Raw genomic sequence first — 17,188 nt, forward strand, 5'->3', positions numbered from 1 at the left:
GCACCTGGGGTGAGAGGTACCTGCACACGGGGAGGCGAGCTGGGCATCAGCAACAGGGGGCTGAGGTGGATGCTTGTCCTTTCTATCTCTGCAGTTCCGTAAGAGGGTGGGAATTAGGGGTTGCGTTCGTTGTGAGCGAGGGCTGCCAAAGCTCAGGCACATGGCGTGATTCTTGGGGTGTTCTGTGCAGGGCCAGGAATTGGACTTGATGATCCCGATGGGCCCCTTCCAAATCAGCACGTTCTGTGATTCTATGAAGCCTACAGGGGCAAACTGGGAGGACAGGGTGCGAGGTGGCATCCATAACTACCACCCCATCGTTCCCATCCCATCCCGCCACCCCCACCCTGGCGACGCTGCCCAGTGCCCAGGCTGGGGGCTCTGGTTGTCCACGCCACGAACCCCTCGCGTTGCCCTGCCCGGCCCTGCCCTATCCTGCTGCCGATTCCCGCCCCGCCGCGGGCGCGGCTCCTCCCGCGGCCCTTACGGGAAGCGCGGCTCCGCCCGGTCCCGGTCCCGCCCCGTGGGGGCGGACCCGCTATAAGCGCCGCAGCCGCCCGGCCGCCCCCAGTGCCCGCCGCGCCGCCCGCCCAGCCCTGGCCGTGCCCTGTCCCGCTCCGCCGCCCTCAGCCGCCCCTCGCCGCCGCCCGCCGCCCCGCGGCACCGCCATGATCGTGGAGAGCAGCCGAGACGCGGCGCCCGATGGCGGCGACGGCGGCGCCCTCAGCAGCCCCATCAACCTCGCCTATTTCTACGGGGCCTCGCCCCACTCCAGCGAGGGCAGCTGCTCGCCGGCGCACTCCTCCGCGCCGGGCTCGCCGGGATCCGACTCGGACCTCTCGGTGAGCAGCCGCGGCGGCGGCCGGAGGGACCCCCGGGGCGGCCCCCGCCCCGCGCTGCAAGGTACGGCGTGTCCTCCGGCCTGGGGGGCGGCGGGGAGGGCGCGGGGCCGCGGTCCGCGCTGTGTCCCTGCGGGGGGCGAAGCCGGTCGCCGACCCTTTCGGGTTGAAAAGCCGCCGAAGCGGTGAAAAGCGGGAGTGCCGCGTCGGGCGGGCGCGGCTCGCAGGTGCTGCACGCCCAGCGCCGGAGTGTTCCCATTCTTGGGAGCGGGAGCGGCCGGGGGGTGCCCGGGCGAGGAGGCTGCGGAGGAGCCGCACGCCCGTGGGGTGGTGGAGGGGACGCGGGGGGCAGCGCCCTGGCTCCTCTCTGCTAACCAGGGATTTAGGTGGTTTTCCACAAGAGTTCCCGGCTTTGTGTTTTTTTTTTTTCTCTATTTTTATTTTTTTTTCTGTGAAAACGGAATCAGTGATTAAAAATCGGGTTTTGTTTTCGTGTCTCCGCAGTTGACCAACACATGGGGGGGGGAAAGCAGCACAGAGGACCTTTCCAAGGCGTCCGCGTGAAGAACTCCGTGAAGGAGCTCCTGCTGCATTTCAGGAGCAGCAAACAGATGTCCTCGGGCCCCGCCACCGAGGAAAGCAAGGTAACCGGCATTTTTGTACACTGACATATTTGCTTTTAATGGTTACTGTGCCTCGCGATAACGCTAGAAATGAGCTGCTGCTTTATCTGATGTGGCTGGAATCAGTGTTTTTCCTTTTCAACGCATAATGGAAGAATACTGCTGGGCAGAAATCGGTGGAAAGGTTTACCATGGGAGAAGGAAGCACTTAAAAATGTTCTTACGAAGCTTTATTTTCTAAAGGGAGTTTGGGTAAAGATACATTTGCGTTACGAAACCACAGAAACTCCCTGTTAACTGCAATGAGATCATTCATTGGAAGGGTTGGGGATTCTTCTCAGGAGAGATTTGTTTGTCATGCTCTTGCGCTTCTCTGTGCAGAGCACACAGTATAAAGGTAGGCCCTTCCACTTCCAGTCTGAAAAGACAGAAAAAAAATACAGGAAATTCTGAGAAGATAAAGGGTATTTTTGATTTTATTAGAATAGTTTTTCTGAGTGTGTATTTGTAAGCTTTCTAGATAAGTGTGTCACTGGAAGATTTTTGCATAGAAAAGTTCACGGCATTGGAGAACTGTAAAATTGGCTGGCTTATTCAAGTTTAAAAGAAATCCTTGGGAAGGAACAGTATCTTTCTCTAGATTTTCTGGAGTTTTGTGGTATTGTAACAAATAGCTTAAAAAGCCTAAAGAAAAATGGTGGTTTTCATTTAAATTTCATGAAAGTATTTCCATTTTCTAACCTTAATTAAAAGCAATTAAGTTAGGGTTAGACAACCATGTACTAGAATTACTATAAGGTGTATTCTGTGTTTATGAAGGAAGTCACTGCTGCTTTCTTGGTGTTTTTATTGTTGTTGTTTGTTTTGTTTTGTTTTTTTTTCCCCTGTAATAACATTATAATAACAGAATAATCTGGATTTTTCTTGAAAGGCACAAGGAGGATTGGTGAACTACGAGCCATACACAGGTAAACTGTTGTGTTTTTTTTTTATACATACCTTACAGTATTAAATCAGTTGTAAGAGTAACCTCCAAATGGATTCTAAATTTGTTTACTTTTCAACAGAGCTGAAGAGCATACTAGGTCACAGTGGCAAAAGAAAGGCTCCTGAGCTCCTTTCTGATGGACCTTCTTTCAAACGCCAGGCTAATATTCACCCACATCTCCTGGTAAGTTTGTATTAATTTTTGCTTTATACAATCAGAAACTACCAGATACAACTGTACCTCCGACTTTCTGGGGCTTGTTTTGATTTTTTTTTTTTTCCTCTTGTCAGACACCACCCCAGACACCAACTTCTATGGATAACATGGAAGAGACACATAAAAACGACCCAAAGCATGACAGTAGTTCTGATCTGCTGCAGAACATCATAAACATCAAGAACGAGTCGAGCCCCATTTCCCTGAACACGGTGCAGGTGAGCTGGATGCACTCTGTCTCCAGCCACGGCTCGTCCGGTGAGCAGTACCAGGACAGCCCAGGAACACAGGCTTTTTCACCGTCCCAGAAATACCAGCCATTCCAAGATCATGCCAACCAGCATATACTCGATCCACCGCAACATTACCAGTTCCCCCCATCCCAGAACCAAGATTTGTCACAGAGTTATCCTTCAGATGCCTCCCTGGAGTACAGGCCGTTTGCTGCCAATGACCAGTCTCCTGCCTACCAGCAGAACACCTTTGAGAGCCATGAACTGCAGTACTGCCCGTCCCAGAGCTTCTCCTCCCTCTTGAATGACTCTGAAGGCTCAGAGGGCATCTCCACTCCCCTCCAGCCTCTGACCAGTGCCCACCCACAGGCTGATGTTGCCCCTCATGCCCCGAACTTCAGCTTGCTTTCCAACAACATCTGTGGTGGTCTGGAGCGCAGCGTCTCTTTGGCTGCTCTGACTGTCTCTCTGCCTGATCAAAGCATTGCCAGAAGCACGACGCAGCTGGGCAAGTCATTTTTTCAATGGCAAGTGGAGCAGGAGGAAAACAAACTGGCTAACATATCTCAGGACCAGTTCCTTGCAAAAGACTCAGATGGAGACACGTGAGTGCCGTTTATCTTGGTGTTTCTTATGTGGGAGGTTGGGGAATGGTTTTGCATTTTGATGGGCTGGGGAGGGAGTTGAGAGGCAGAGTGGTATAGTGGAAGCCCTTCAGTAGCAGTGTTTGTGTCATGAGTGCAGTAGTTCAAGGTAATCAAGCAAAGCATGTGGTGTGATGCAAAGAGTTGCAGCGCACTGGGTAGGTGAGGTGTTTGTGTTGTCTAATTTTGAGTACTTATCAATAGACTGTGGTAAGTGGAGAGAAAAACATTCAAATTTAGATGCTTTAAATTGCCCTGGTAAGAAAGTATCCATGTTCCTGTCTTAGTTATGCAGAGAAGGTCTGAAGCTGGCAGCATAACATCCCTTACCATGTGTTTGGATCTCTGATGTCTTGAACCCTGGTTTGTATGGTGGTGTAACTGTTTCCTCTCTTTCCTGCAGCTTCCTTCACATTGCTGTTGCCCAGGGCCGTCGAGCACTCTCCTATGTTCTTGCAAGGAAGATGGCTGCCATGCACATGCTGGATATTAAAGAGCACAATGGCCAGGTGAGGTTCTCAAAAACCTTTGCACCTGCTTTGTGCACCTGAGTGCTTCCTGCATGTCTGGACCTTGAGAAAGATGTGGTGAAATGCTTATTTAATATTAACCCCAAGATTTAACCTGCATACTAATATTAACCTTGAGCTAATAATACTTCTTGGGATCACCTTGAGCTGGTAAAACTATGTGTTCTGCTTCATTTGTCCTGGCTTCTTAGCATTCATAATCACTACTTAAATAATACCAGGCAGCTAGGCTTTTTATTTGTTTTAGTTGCTCTTTCCTGTTAGAGATCAGATGACTAATAGCTTAAATTTTCTTCTTGATGTTTGCAGAGCGCTTTCCAGGTTGCTGTGGCTGCCAACCAGCATCTCATTGTGCAGGACTTGGTTAGCTTGGGGGCTCAAGTCAACACCACAGACTGCTGGGGTAGAACGCCGCTGCATGTTTGTGCTGAGAAGGGGCATGCCCAGGTCCTCCAGGTAAGAACCAGCAGGCACAGCTTTGCCCCAACCATTAACACTTACACTTTGTGTTAGTTGTCTTGGGGAAACTCTGGAAACATCACTCCTCCCTTTATCTTTTCTCGCTGGGTAGCCCTGCGAGTGTGTCTCAAGGCTCTACATTAACAGCTTGAAGTGAGACTGAATTTCACATTAAGGTTCTCACCAACATTTTGAAGTCATTTGCTGGAATCCTCAAGTCTACCAAACCAATAAATAAGTCTCCTCTTAATCGTAGAATGGTTTGAGTTGGAAGGGCCTTTTACAATTATGTAGTTCCAGCTACCCTGTTGTGTTCGGAGACCCCTTTCAATAGATCAGATTGCTCAGAGCCCCATCCAGCCTGCTCTTGAACACTTACAGGAGTGCCCTTTTTACTGCAACTTTGTTGCAGTGAGACTGTATACAAACTTGAAGCAGTATGTGGTTTGGATAAGACCTAAAGGTGTACCTGTTCCCGCTTTTGTAGGCAATCCAAAAGGGAGCTATGGGAAGCAATCAGTATGTGGATCTTGAGGCAACAAACTATGATGGTGAGTAGTTAAGATAATTTACAGAGTTACTGGATGTTACAATGTTTTATAGGTGCTGATATGAATGTTATCCTGGATTGAGAAACAAGAAAATGGAGTATTTCTTTGTCAGATTGAGTTTTACAGTTACAACTGATACCTGTCAGATAAAAACATGGTTAGTCTGTGTCTGACAGGACCTCTTTCCTCTTGCATATGATTGCCACCTTTGGCACAGAGAGTGTAGGTAGTAATTGGCTATTGTTTAAAACATTTGAGTGCCAGCGTTACATCAGTGGATACAGAAGCCAGAATCTCTGGCACTTGAGAGCTGCTTTGTTTGGACCTCTTTTCCATAAACAACTCTTTCTAATGTATATTTTGTAAAAAAATATATTAGAAATTGATTCTTTCATTATCTGCTGGCTGAGAGCTCACAGTAGGTTGCTACTTAACTCCTCCAGTGTTGGACAACCCAAATCTCAAGCTGCTTAGGAACAGTCACTGTCACTTGCAAATATGGAACCATCCCTGGGCTTAATGGGATGAGAAGCAATTTTATCTAGCCTTTGGATAAAAGCAGCCAGACAATACTTCTGTATTGTACTTGTTCATTAATGATGATTTTAATTTTTTTATGTTAAGGTATGACAGCGTTGCACTGTGCGGTTCTGGCCCATAATGCTGTGCTGCATGAACTGCAGAACAGTCAGCCACCTCACTCCCCTGAGGTCCAGGAGCTTCTGCTGAGAAACAAGAGCCTGGTAGAAACTATCAAGACTCTGATACAAATGGGAGCCTCTGTTGAAGCGAAAGTAAGTAAAATGGTTTAGTCTGAAGTGCCAGATCCAGCGAGAATGTGGAAGCAGAACATGTCACTTTCTCCCACGCCACATTTCAGCTTTATTACAAAGGAAGTAGACTAATTTGAAAGCTTCCCTACAGTTTTAATTTGCCCAAATGGGATGAGAATGTTGCATTTATTCAGAGCAAGGAGCAAGGTATTATCAATGCAAATGAACCCTAGGGAAAGAGGGAGGTGACAGTCTAATTTCTGGATTAAAAATGGCTCTACACTGGCTGCAGTTAGTAGTGTTGTAAAAGTAGGAATATCTCTGGAGCACTCAGGTATCCATAGTAATGGGATACTGATGATAATTTGTTCTTGAACTACAACATTTAATTAAAAACGGCTTACCTGTGCATTCAGGTCTGTGCTGGGCCAGACTGTTACTTAGCCAAAATATCAAAATGTTACATTATGTAAGCTTACCTCCAGATGAGCTCAGGTCCACTGTTCATCAGGTGTTGATATTAAAATATATATTCAGATTGACTTTTGGTGAATTGTAGTGCAAGTATGTTTGTTCAACACTCTGCAATTACTTTGCTTTCTGTTTTTGTTTGTCTACATGTTCACCCTGGATAGGTGAAGCACCTGCAGGGAAGACTAACAGTTTCTTTTTTGATAGGATCGCAAAAGTGGTCGCTCTGCTTTACATTTGGCGGCAGAAGAAGCAAACCTGGAGCTCATTCGTCTCTTTTTGGAGCTGCCCAACTGCCTCTCTTTTGTTAATGCCAAGGTATGGTAGTTTTCCTGTAATGCAGATAAAATCCAGGATGTGCTTGTGTGTGGCACCGCAAGTGTCCTGAGTCTCATGCCCTCAGCTTTTCTTCATGGAGTTACTTTGTCGTTTTCAGGCTTACAATGGCAACACAGCACTCCACGTGGCTGCTAGCCTGCAGTATCGGGTGAGCCAGCTGGATGCTGTGCGCCTGCTGATGCGTAAGGGAGCTGATCCAAGTGCCAGAAACTTGGAGAATGAACAACCAGTTCACCTGGTTCCTGATGGCCTTGTAGGAGAACAGGTAAAGTCATAACAACCCTCTCCTTCCATCTGTCCCTATCTACACAAGAGCTTTATTCCTCTCCAAAAATTTCTTTTGGGTTTTGAGTTGCAGCTTCTAAGGAAAAGATTTAGCAAGTGCCACTTTATTCAGAGATCTTTAGTTTCAATGTCAAGATCAGGCAGAATGTACAAATACTTGGAATTTTAGGTTTCACTTGTAGCTTTTATTTTTTCCATCTCAAAAGCTTTTTCCTGTCAAAATAGGTTTTGTCTTTGTAACCTTGCAACATACTGGAGGTAATACTCCTTCTCCAGTTCGTCTCAGTATGACCCGTGATTGTGCTTTTGTTACTCTGGTTGTAATTAGTAAAGACAGTTCTTAGATCCAAGTAACAGATGAAGAAAATCCCTTTTTCCTAGGAGCTGTATAAATACATGATGAAAGAGGTGACTCTTGGCATAAGAGACTTGTAACTTAAGCACAGCTGAGTGGCTGACTGTTGCCTTTCGTTGGTTCAAGTGGTGTAAAATTGGATCAATTCTTGTGTAACTGAACTCAGAACCTAGGCTTAGATAAATGAGGAGTACAAAACTGAGTCTAGGGTGGGGTTTTATTTTCACATTATGACTCACTTTAGGGTGATGAATACTAATGTTTTTGTGTCTTTCTCTTCTCCAGATAAGACGTATCCTAAAAGGGAAGGCGATTCAGCAGAGAGTGTCGCCGTTTTAGGCTCCATGTTTCTTGGAGTTCAGCAACTCACACTCACTGTCAGTCAGGCAGTCCTAATGTATCTGTAAATAGACCATTTGCCTGGTGTGGGCAAATGTTAGTTGTTTCTATGAAACAAAAGCATTTTGTTCACTATTATATAGTGGGTTATATAAGAGTTAAAAACAGAACCTCAAACCCCAACAATCAAATTCCTCTGACCAAACGGGAATGTTTAATTCCCAAGTATGTGGAACATTTGCCTGGATACCTGGATTTCACAGCTACAACAAGACTGATTTTATTTAAACAGCCATACAGATAACTTGTAGACAAGGGAAATTCTACAGGATTTTTTTTTTTTTTTAGAGACAGCTGATACAGTTCAACAATACAGCCTTTGTAATGTTTTGTGTTTTAAATATCACTTAAGTGCAAGAGAAATTGAATATTTTTGAAGTTGAACATTTATTTATGTAACTTTTTAACTTTCTTCCAGTATCTTGTGCAGGATTGTATATAGTCACTGGCACTATTGTACAGCTGTATATTTCTAAGAATCTATTGATCACTTAGGGAATGACCTGAAGAAACAAGTTCCTTGATCCTGAACTTGCAAATTGCATATAGAGTTTTAATACTAGACTGGTGCAAATCGGGTAAATTCTGTTGTTTTGAAAGAGTGAGGATGGAAAGTACAGTTAAGATTGTCCTGGCACTGTTGTTAATAACACATGAAAAGCCATACTTCTTCAAGGGACTGTCAGTTTTTCTCATGCCTAGTAGGGGTTTTTCTTTTGATGGAACAATAGATTGAGAGAGAAAGATCATGACTCTTATAGTGTATATGTAACTTGCACTTTAAGGAATACGATCCTGATTCAGTGCAAGTATTTAGCATGTACTTAAACTGTTGGTGCATGCTGACATATCTCCATGTTAATTGTAATACTTCAACATGTGTAAACCCCACTATGTTGGTAGGGCTTAAGCACATGCATAAGTAGCTTACTGAATTGAGCTCTAGTTAATTCTAGAGACTTAATGTTTTCCACCTCCTGAGCAGTTAGTCCATTTATGGTTTTACCTTATAGGTATAGTGGTTAGCCAAGTAATATTTGAAGTTAATGTTTTTCTATTTTTTAATAATTATGATTATTAATGCAAAATGTATACTAATGACGCTGTATACTTGTGTTCTGTTGGAAAAAACTTCCTCCTATCACTTTCTGAATGATCTGTGCTGGGCTGTAATCCAGTAATGTGTTCTCTGTATGGTCTTTGCTCTTAAGCTGTTTTTGCATCACATGCAATTCTCTGCCATAACCATTTAATTAGTCTGATTCTGCTGTTTTGACAAAGTATGTCTTGTAGACAAGCTAAATGAAAAAAATCTGATATATGGAGGCTTAGTTGCAATGTATTTCTTGAAGGGTCACATGTAACTTGTGTTTGAATAAACATGAAAATTAAATTTTGGTGGTTACTGTGTGGGATACAAATAATGACAATGAAATCAAGCTTGAGATAAATCTGATTTTAGCATGGTAATACTGTGAGGCTCAAAGGTAATTTGTTAAGGATGAAATGAAGTCTCTCCATCCTGCTGTTAAGGCTTTCCCTTGTTTGATGCTGGTTTTGAAGCTGGTGCTTGGATGTTCTGGGTCATGCACTGTGCAGTTGTATTGCCTGTGTATTTAGTGGATATGCCCCAAATAGAGATAATAGTCACCAGGTTGTCCACATTGCAGGTTGTCACCTGAACACTTGTCCCTGTGTACTTGAAAGTTCTGACAAGAACTTTCTCATGTTCTCCCCATGACTTCCTTGCCTTGGCCCTCAGTTCTTGCAGCCCAGGCACAAGAGTCACCTTAGCACAGGTGACAGTCTGTGTAGCCAAATGGGACCATGCACGTGGGGCTGGGCTGTGCTTGCTTCACAGATAAGATGGGCTCTGAGCTGGCAGCAATCCTTCAGGAGGAAAAGCTGCCATCACAGCCTGTCCCTGCTGAGCATAAAACTGTTGAGATGGCAATAGTCAAGAGGGAAAAGCGGATGAAGCATTAGGATCTGCCACTATGCTATTGTATAAACCCTATGTCTGCCCCTGCCTTACTGCTCTGTGTGGTGAGGGTGTCCCCTCAGGTGAAAGTGTGGGGACTGGAAGAGACCCAGAGGTGTGTAGGAGCTCCTTTCCAGGGAGCAAGAGAGTCAACTAGGGCAGTTCTGTAGAGCCAGGACGGGCCCTAGAAACTGGGTGGGGGTGAACTGCTTGCTCTCCCAGCATGAGACCTGGAAGATATTGATGAAGGTAGCAAGCACACACCAGACAACAGGATGCAGTTCCTAGAGATAGTAGAAAAATGGTAGAAACAAGACACTTGTTGATGCAGGAGAGCCTGGGTGCATACTTAAAAGAATAACATTTTTGGGAAGAGTTACAGAAGAGAACTACTGTGTGAGGCAGCTCACTCTGTGCTGAGGCACTGTCCTGCAGGCTTGCCCTGCTCACAGCTCTTCCCTGAGGACTTGCTAATGGACACTCACAGGCCTGATACCAGACTAATTTATTCTCTTTACTCAAATCACTGTGCCTAGACTGGTAGTGGTTCATGGGTTCAGTCTTACTTCACCGATACTGGTTGCAACCTTCATGAGAAGAAAACAGGAAAATCACCTTGCAGCCACTTGAGTCCTTCAGGGATATGCTTGCAGTTCCTCTGCTCCTGCCCTGTGCGAAAACTAATTGCTGAAAGTCTAAAAAATGGCTTTTTGTGCTGAGGTAAGGTGGTGGAGAGAGGAAACTGTGCATTTTTTAGCAGATAAGACTGGGAAATGATGATCGAGACTGGAAGTGGAATCGAATTTCTAGTTAGGATATGCAAAGATAAAATGGCACTGCTTTATGTGAACAGCAAATTGGGTCTAGATCGTGTTGAAGATGCTGTCATCTGCTCCTCTCACTGCAAGTGACCCTGCCTTGGGTATATAGTTTTTATTTTTATGAAGAGCCCAATAGTACTCTTTCCAGATAATTTTCGTTTTCTTTATAAAAGGTGATTACACAGGAAAAAGATTTGCTGATGAGATATTCTGGGCCTTCAGATCAGTCTGATCTGACTGCCTGGCTCTCCTTTCTGGGTGGCATTGCCTGAGTCATCTCATAAATGGATAAAGTCCCTTGGACTTATAAGGTTGGCAGAATATTAAGATGTGTTCGGCCAGTGCTTGAGCATGAAGTAGGTGGTGCTGGTGAGAGGCATTTAGAAGCAGTGTGGTACTTTCAGTGGCACTTGGACCCTTCTGGAAGGGGCACTCCTGGCACTCCAAGTCAGAAAATTCTTAAGGGGAGACTGAAGTGTTTGAAGCTAATTTAATTTGCCTAGAGCCTAATTTCATTGTCTCAAGAGTTCAGTAGGCAATTTCACAACAAAGCACCCCTAGTCTAACTGACTCATTTTTCTTCCCTGTGATCTTGGAAAGGTCTGTCATATCTGCCATGATATAACTAGCTGTTAGAAACAAACCCTTTTTACTGAAGAGGAAGCAACACTAAATTTTTTGCAGGCTGACAGTGTTTTCCTGAAAACTTATGGTGCTGGGAAAGTACTGAATAGCTTTTATTGATGTGGATGCAGGCTCACCATTTATTTCTCTGGTTGGAGTAGAGATAGAAGAGACTCTGGCTTAGGTCTGAGTAGGAATATTAAGACACATGGTGCTTTGTTCCCAGGATGTTTCTGATTTGTTTGTCTAAGTAAGCCAAACCTCAGTAAAGAGTTGCTTTCTGATTTTTGTGGACTACTCATCTGGCTGGAGTTGGGGAAGGTGGCAATCCATGATTTACAAGAAATGTGTTCTGCTTCTGGAGATGGAAAAAGTACTTTTCCCACATCCGTTGCTCATTTTATATTTTTATCAGACAATAAAAACATAGCCAGGAAGTGCATTATTAGAGAGACTTGGGTGTGGTAGAAGTGACTGTAAAGATATGACATCAACTGCTTGTTCTTTTCGCCTGACAGTTTGTGTATCTGGTTGCCTTTCTTTAAAAAATATATATACTCTAAATATATATACTCTCCTGTGTAAGAGAACGGCTGAGGATGATTAAAGTGCAGTAAACATATAAAGACAAAGAACAGGGTCCTGCAATTAAGTATCTGCCAAAAATTGACCTGGTATTTCAATGTATTGAAACCAAATTCTTCTATTTTTATCTATTACTTTTCCTGAGTGTTTGGTGGTAGTTTTGGCCTGTGAGAATGGTGGCTTGGGAGGGTCCTACAACTGAATCCTTCCCAAGTTGGTGAAGTGTCATCCAGCCTTTGATACCACACCTTCTACTTTTCATGAGTAGGATGAGGACCAACATTGCTGTGCAGACACGGGCCTATGCTTGGGTTTAGAAAGGCAAGTGGCATCCCCAGACATCAGGACACCTTTCAAGCAGCATTTCACTTCCTTCCCCCACTGCCCCTGGACTGCTGTTATTTCTGCCTGTAAATGAGGCAGAACTAGCCTTGAAATGAAGTTGTTCCTGACAGGTAGTCTTGCTACCTAGGAATGCTCATCTGCCCACAAAGCCCATATGGGCAGCTCTGTTTCCTGGCAAAATTTCCTTACTGTTGTTGGCTAATGGACCAGTGTCTAATCTTACAGTATTTCTTTAGATCTGATCACCGATAGCAAAACACTCAAGGCAGCACTAATGAAATTGGGAACCACACTAGTACAGAGGTTGTCTCTAATTTGTGTGTTGTTTTCTCCTTCAGACGATCTCTTTTCTAATAGTGGGACTTGGGGGTTGGTTTCTTCTTCAGGCACCTATCTTAGGCTTGCTGGAGAAGAGTAGCATATCTTGGGCTGTGTTTTCTTAAGGTCTGTTTGTTTTCAGCTCTCATGGTTGAGACTGACTCAGTAAATCTTTGTTTTACCTGGTAAACCTTACTCTTAGCTCTGAAAACATGATCTAGGCTGTTTTGAGAAAGTGATTGCTGTGCTAACCAACTTGTACTTCACACGTGGTTTTCCCCTTAGTTTCTGGTGAAATTTTTCCCTTCCTATTTGCTAGTCAGAAAGCCTGAGGGACAGATGACTGAGGTGGTGCTTTAGATTTAGAAGGGGGAGCAGACAACTGAAAGAAGTTGCACAGTGCTTCTGTAGACCTGTCTGGGCTGCAAGTCAGATTGAAGAGTCTGAGTGAAATGTCTTGTGGTTGCAGTGCGGAGATGCTTCTGCATATGCTTAATGAAAGCTTGTAGTTCTGTTTCGATGGTCTTCGGTACCACAGCAGGTACCATTTGTTTCTGAGGTAGGTCATGGTTATTAAATGCTGCATGTTGGCTTCCTGTAGCTGGTTTTTAGGCCCCAAATAAAAGATCTCTTCAGCAGTGCTGAGTTCTTTCCATTGACTCAACTGGGAGAGGTAGAATTTGGATCATTTCAGTACATGGCTCCTTGGGACAGCCTTCAGTCATTGCTTATGTGGCTCCTGAGGCCTTTCTGGGAAGGCCCAGAGCTGCCTCACAAGCAGCTCCTTAGAAAAGGACAGGGACTACATAAACACTGCTGTTCATGGCAAACCAATAAACCCTGGAGAGCCGAGCGGGTACCTCTTGTTATTATCCTCTGGCAGACCACAGGTCCTTGCCCAAGGACTTTCATTCCACTAGAAACAGCCCAGTAAGTGATGCCAATAAATCTGGGGTTTCTTTAAGAAGAATTGGAAATTTGAGGTCACAGTGATGAAAGATCCTGAGAGATGCTTACCATGCTCCCTATGCCCTCGTCCTCTGTTCTGTGCTGCGTAGCTGGGGATACAGTGTAGGAGTAAGAACTGGGTCACCAATGGAACCCCATGTACATTTTTCAAGGAAGAGTTTTAGGAGAAAAACCACCAAGATAGTAGCATGCTATTATCATTATTCATCAATAGATTCCCAGGTGGCTTCAAAAGCCAGTAGTAATCACTAGTCCCATCAGCTAGATAAGAAACCAGAAGCAGAGAGAAGGAAAGAAGCTCATCTGAAGATACTCAAAGAACCACAGGAGCTTCATCTGAAGGCAGTGCAGGCTTGCAATTATCCTTCTAGTTACCTGCTCTTTCAAAATTTGCCAAGTAAGACAGTAAGCAATGACTGATCTGTAGGTCATTCATGATTATTTTGTAGGTCATTCACACTTCTTTTGTAGGTATTCATGTTTAGTTCATGTCTTTTGCATGCTCCATTCAGAGACCCTTCCTGTGATACTGCTTTTGCTCACTGCTAGCATTGCCAGACTGCTGAGAGCAACCATTGGACAAATCTCAGAAAGGAGCTTTTTCCCCTGAAAAATTTAATTTTTCTAAGCCATGATTGCTGGAACAGGAAGAGAAAAAGCAGAACAAGACAAGTGAAAAACAGACCAGAGCAAATTGAATATGCTATGATGGAAGTGAACTCTGAGCTAGACCAATGTCTCTAAAATCATTAAATTTTGCGAACATTTGAGGTAAAACTATGAAAAACTTTTTAAAGTTAGGTGAAATTATATAAAGACATTTTAAAAACCTCATCATAAAACATACTTGGTCATTAATGGATTTCTTACAAAAAGAAGAAAGATGAGTCAAACTGAGGAATAAGCATTTGTCTTAGTGGTTTGAGCTTTTGACAGTGCTTAAGGCACCACTATGAATGCTCTGATGGAACTGTATAAAATAAGTCTTCCTACTGGGAGAGGGGTGAGGAGATTCAGCTTGAGACATGGATAACTCATTAGGAGGTAACTATGCCACTGGATCAATTGCTCTGGTGCTCAGGATAGATGGACTTTTCTTAAAAAAATAATAAGGGAGGGAAAAAGACTGTCTTTAAAAATTTAGCAGATAGGAGAAGATGCTTTACTGCTTTTATTTTTTTTTTATTTTTACACAGCTTTTATCCACTTCTGTCCTTGCCCCTGGCTCTAGTCTCAGGCAGGTATGGTTTTTCATTTTCTCAAACTTTCTCACACATGTCTGTGAATAAAAAAACATGCATATGTAGAATGAGTTTATAATATGGATCAATTTATTTTTGTACTCTGTAGGAGAATTGTATGTATATACATGCATGCAAAATGTAAGTATGTAAAATGTATTGTGTGGGAGTACATAAGGCAGCAAAACTCTTTAAAGAAGATGAATCTTTTTATCCAGGACTAGTTCATTACTTCAGAAGTTTTCACCATCTTTTGTTAAAAATAGACACTTTTCCAATACTATTCCCTTGAATTTGCAAATTGAATGCACTACTGAAAACCAAAACACTATGAAGAATAAAAGTCAGGTTTCTAATGGTTTTCTGTTCTGAGAATGAAAATCAACTTAGATTCTCCCATGCCTAGTAATGATGAAGCATAGTCCTTGGCTGTTGGCGAGGACCCTAATGTCCTCCCTTTTTCTTCATTAATTCATAAATCTGTGCATCCGTTGAACTAGTAAATCTTGCCATCTCTGCTCTCTGTTCCCATAAAGAGAAGGACCCCAGGAAAGGTGTTTTGCATGTACCTTGTGGCACAGACGGCTGAGTTAACACTGCAAAGGGCTGATCTGCCACCTGGAAAACAACACACAATGCACCAGCAACTTCTAGTCCTCACCCAGGGCTGAAACCTGCCTGTGCAACCAGTAGTGCAAAGGCAGGTACCTTTGTACTTTATTATAGACACAGTGAACAAAGAATTTTTGTTTCTTCTCCCTTAGCTGTCATAATGAAATTTTATTATTGTAGTGGTTTTATCTGCCTTCTGATGAACATGAATGTCGTTAGCTTCTTTCCCACGCTCTCTGCATCCATGTCTCAAGGTGTGTCTCTTGATTCCAGGGCAGCCCTTTCCATGCCTCGCGTCCCCAGCCGTGAGCGCAGACGGGGCTGCTGCGGTGGCTGCGGCTGAGCTCGGGCACAGCCGACGGGAGGGAGCGCTGGAGCGAACCTGACCGCCGGCGTGCGGTCGCTGGCCATTCACTCACTCTGAAGCTGTCTGAGCTCAGGATTGGGATTTTCAATGTGGGGAGCAGCAGAGTGGGTGCGTACTTCTGTCTGCCTAGCTTGGGACATCGGGCATGAGCGAGTGAGAGGTGTCCGAGCTGCAGGGACAATAGCAGTTGTCTCCTGTTCAACTGGGCTGGACAGAGCAGGAGCTCCAGGAGCATGGATAATAAGCTTTATGTACTTTCTAGCAAGGTACTCTAAAGATGCAGCAAGATCTGTGGGGAAGGCACCTGCTCCTTCTGCTTTCCCACTCCCAAGCTGATGCTTGGGATCCTGTTTCCCCACTCCCATGGGAGGATGGTCCTTTGCTCCCCAGGCAAGTGCTTGGTTGTCACTCCTTAGCTGGGGCTGCAACCACAAGCCCAGCAATAGCACCTTCCTTCAGGGATCTACTGGTGGCTGCCACTCTCCCCCAGCCTTGCATCTGTCCCCACTCTGTCCACCCCATTGTGGTGGGAATCCTGTGACAGCCTCTGCCCCGAGAGCTCTGACTTAAGATGCTAGGTGCAGGAGCAAGTGCAATAGGGGCCCTACTTCAAAAAGATGTGTCTTCCCTGATCACTGGTTTGATATCTTCCCAAATGCCTCCTGGCGCAAATGGGTATTCAGGGAAGATTTGAATAAGGATAGGGAGGAGGCCTGACAGCTCCATCTGGGTCTCCATCAGCTGCTTGCCATTGGTGTACAGAGTTTATATGCTGCTGCAGCATTGTCCTTGTTATCCTTCTAATGGCTCTGGTTCTTGCTCTGCCTGTTTATTTTTACTCCATTGTTGAATTTATTGCTCCCGAACTCTTTACTCTTGTTGGCTCCTGATAAATTACTGACTCTTATTAGCCTTAAATTACTTCCTCTTAACTACCTTTAATTATTTGTTGCCATCATATCTTGGTGCCACATCCTCTTAATTAGTGTTGCCATACTAGTAGACACTCTTCTGTGCCTTTGTTGAATCTATTAGCTTTACTTTTGGCTTGCTTTGTCCATTTTCTCATCTTTCCCTACTCCTCCTTCCCCATCTCCTTGCATCTTGCATGGATACTACGGAGTATCCTCCCCATCCTTTCTTGTGAGCCCTAATGGTCTTACTGCAACCCTCCTGCCTTGTCTTGTGCCCCCAGATCCCTGTCGCCTCGTTCTTTCACAACCTGCATCAAAGCTGCCTTTTTTGGGGACAGGAGAGCGTTGGTCAATTTGTTTTTGCTCTGTCTTCTCTCTTGGCTTTCATGCATGCTGTCAGTCCTCTGTCTGTCCATCCAGTTTCCCCTATCACACTTATTTCCTGCTTTGATAGTGGTTTTGTTTTTTTCTCTGCTGGTGTCCCTAATAGTTTGGTGGGATACACTTTGCAACTTTCTCCACCCCCTTGCTGACAAACTTCATCTCAAGACCTGTTTTTTTGCTCAAGACTATTGTTGATGGCTCTTTGGTGACTATTGAGCAGCTCCCAAGAGCCTCTGTCTTCTTGTATTCAGTCCACCATGTTTTGCTCTGGTACTTGGTCACCACAGAGTCATAAAATTGTTAGGGTTGGAAGGGACCTTAA

At 44.5% G+C, this 17,188-nt stretch overlaps 1 protein-coding gene across 2 annotated transcripts; it reads left to right on the forward strand.

The window, feature by feature from the left end:
• The first annotated feature begins 304 nt into the window (after positions 1-304).
• On the forward strand, positions 305-12,673 carry NFKBIZ (NFKB inhibitor zeta). Of its 2 annotated transcripts, none has more exons than XM_051780990.1 (12): positions 305-903; positions 1,344-1,483; positions 2,394-2,430; positions 2,530-2,633; positions 2,741-3,504; positions 3,947-4,052; positions 4,383-4,529; positions 5,020-5,083; positions 5,708-5,877; positions 6,535-6,645; positions 6,764-6,931; positions 7,592-12,673. In XM_051780990.1, exons 1-12 carry the CDS (start codon positions 669-671, stop codon positions 7,643-7,645), a joined length of 2,100 nt encoding a protein of 699 aa, XP_051636950.1. In that variant the 5' UTR covers positions 305-668; the 3' UTR covers positions 7,646-12,673. The 2 variants fall into 2 exon arrangements, with proteins under 2 accessions (XP_051636950.1, XP_051636951.1); XM_051780991.1 differs by having other exon boundaries at positions 584-842.
• The last annotated feature ends 4,515 nt before the right edge of the window (positions 12,674-17,188 follow it).

This window comes from Manacus candei, unplaced genomic scaffold (assembly GCF_025592945.1).
Source record: "Manacus candei isolate 608988 ecotype Guabito, Panama unplaced genomic scaffold, ASM2559294v1 h1tg000014l, whole genome shotgun sequence".
In the NCBI taxonomy this organism is placed as follows: Eukaryota; Metazoa; Chordata; class Aves; order Passeriformes; family Pipridae; genus Manacus; species Manacus candei.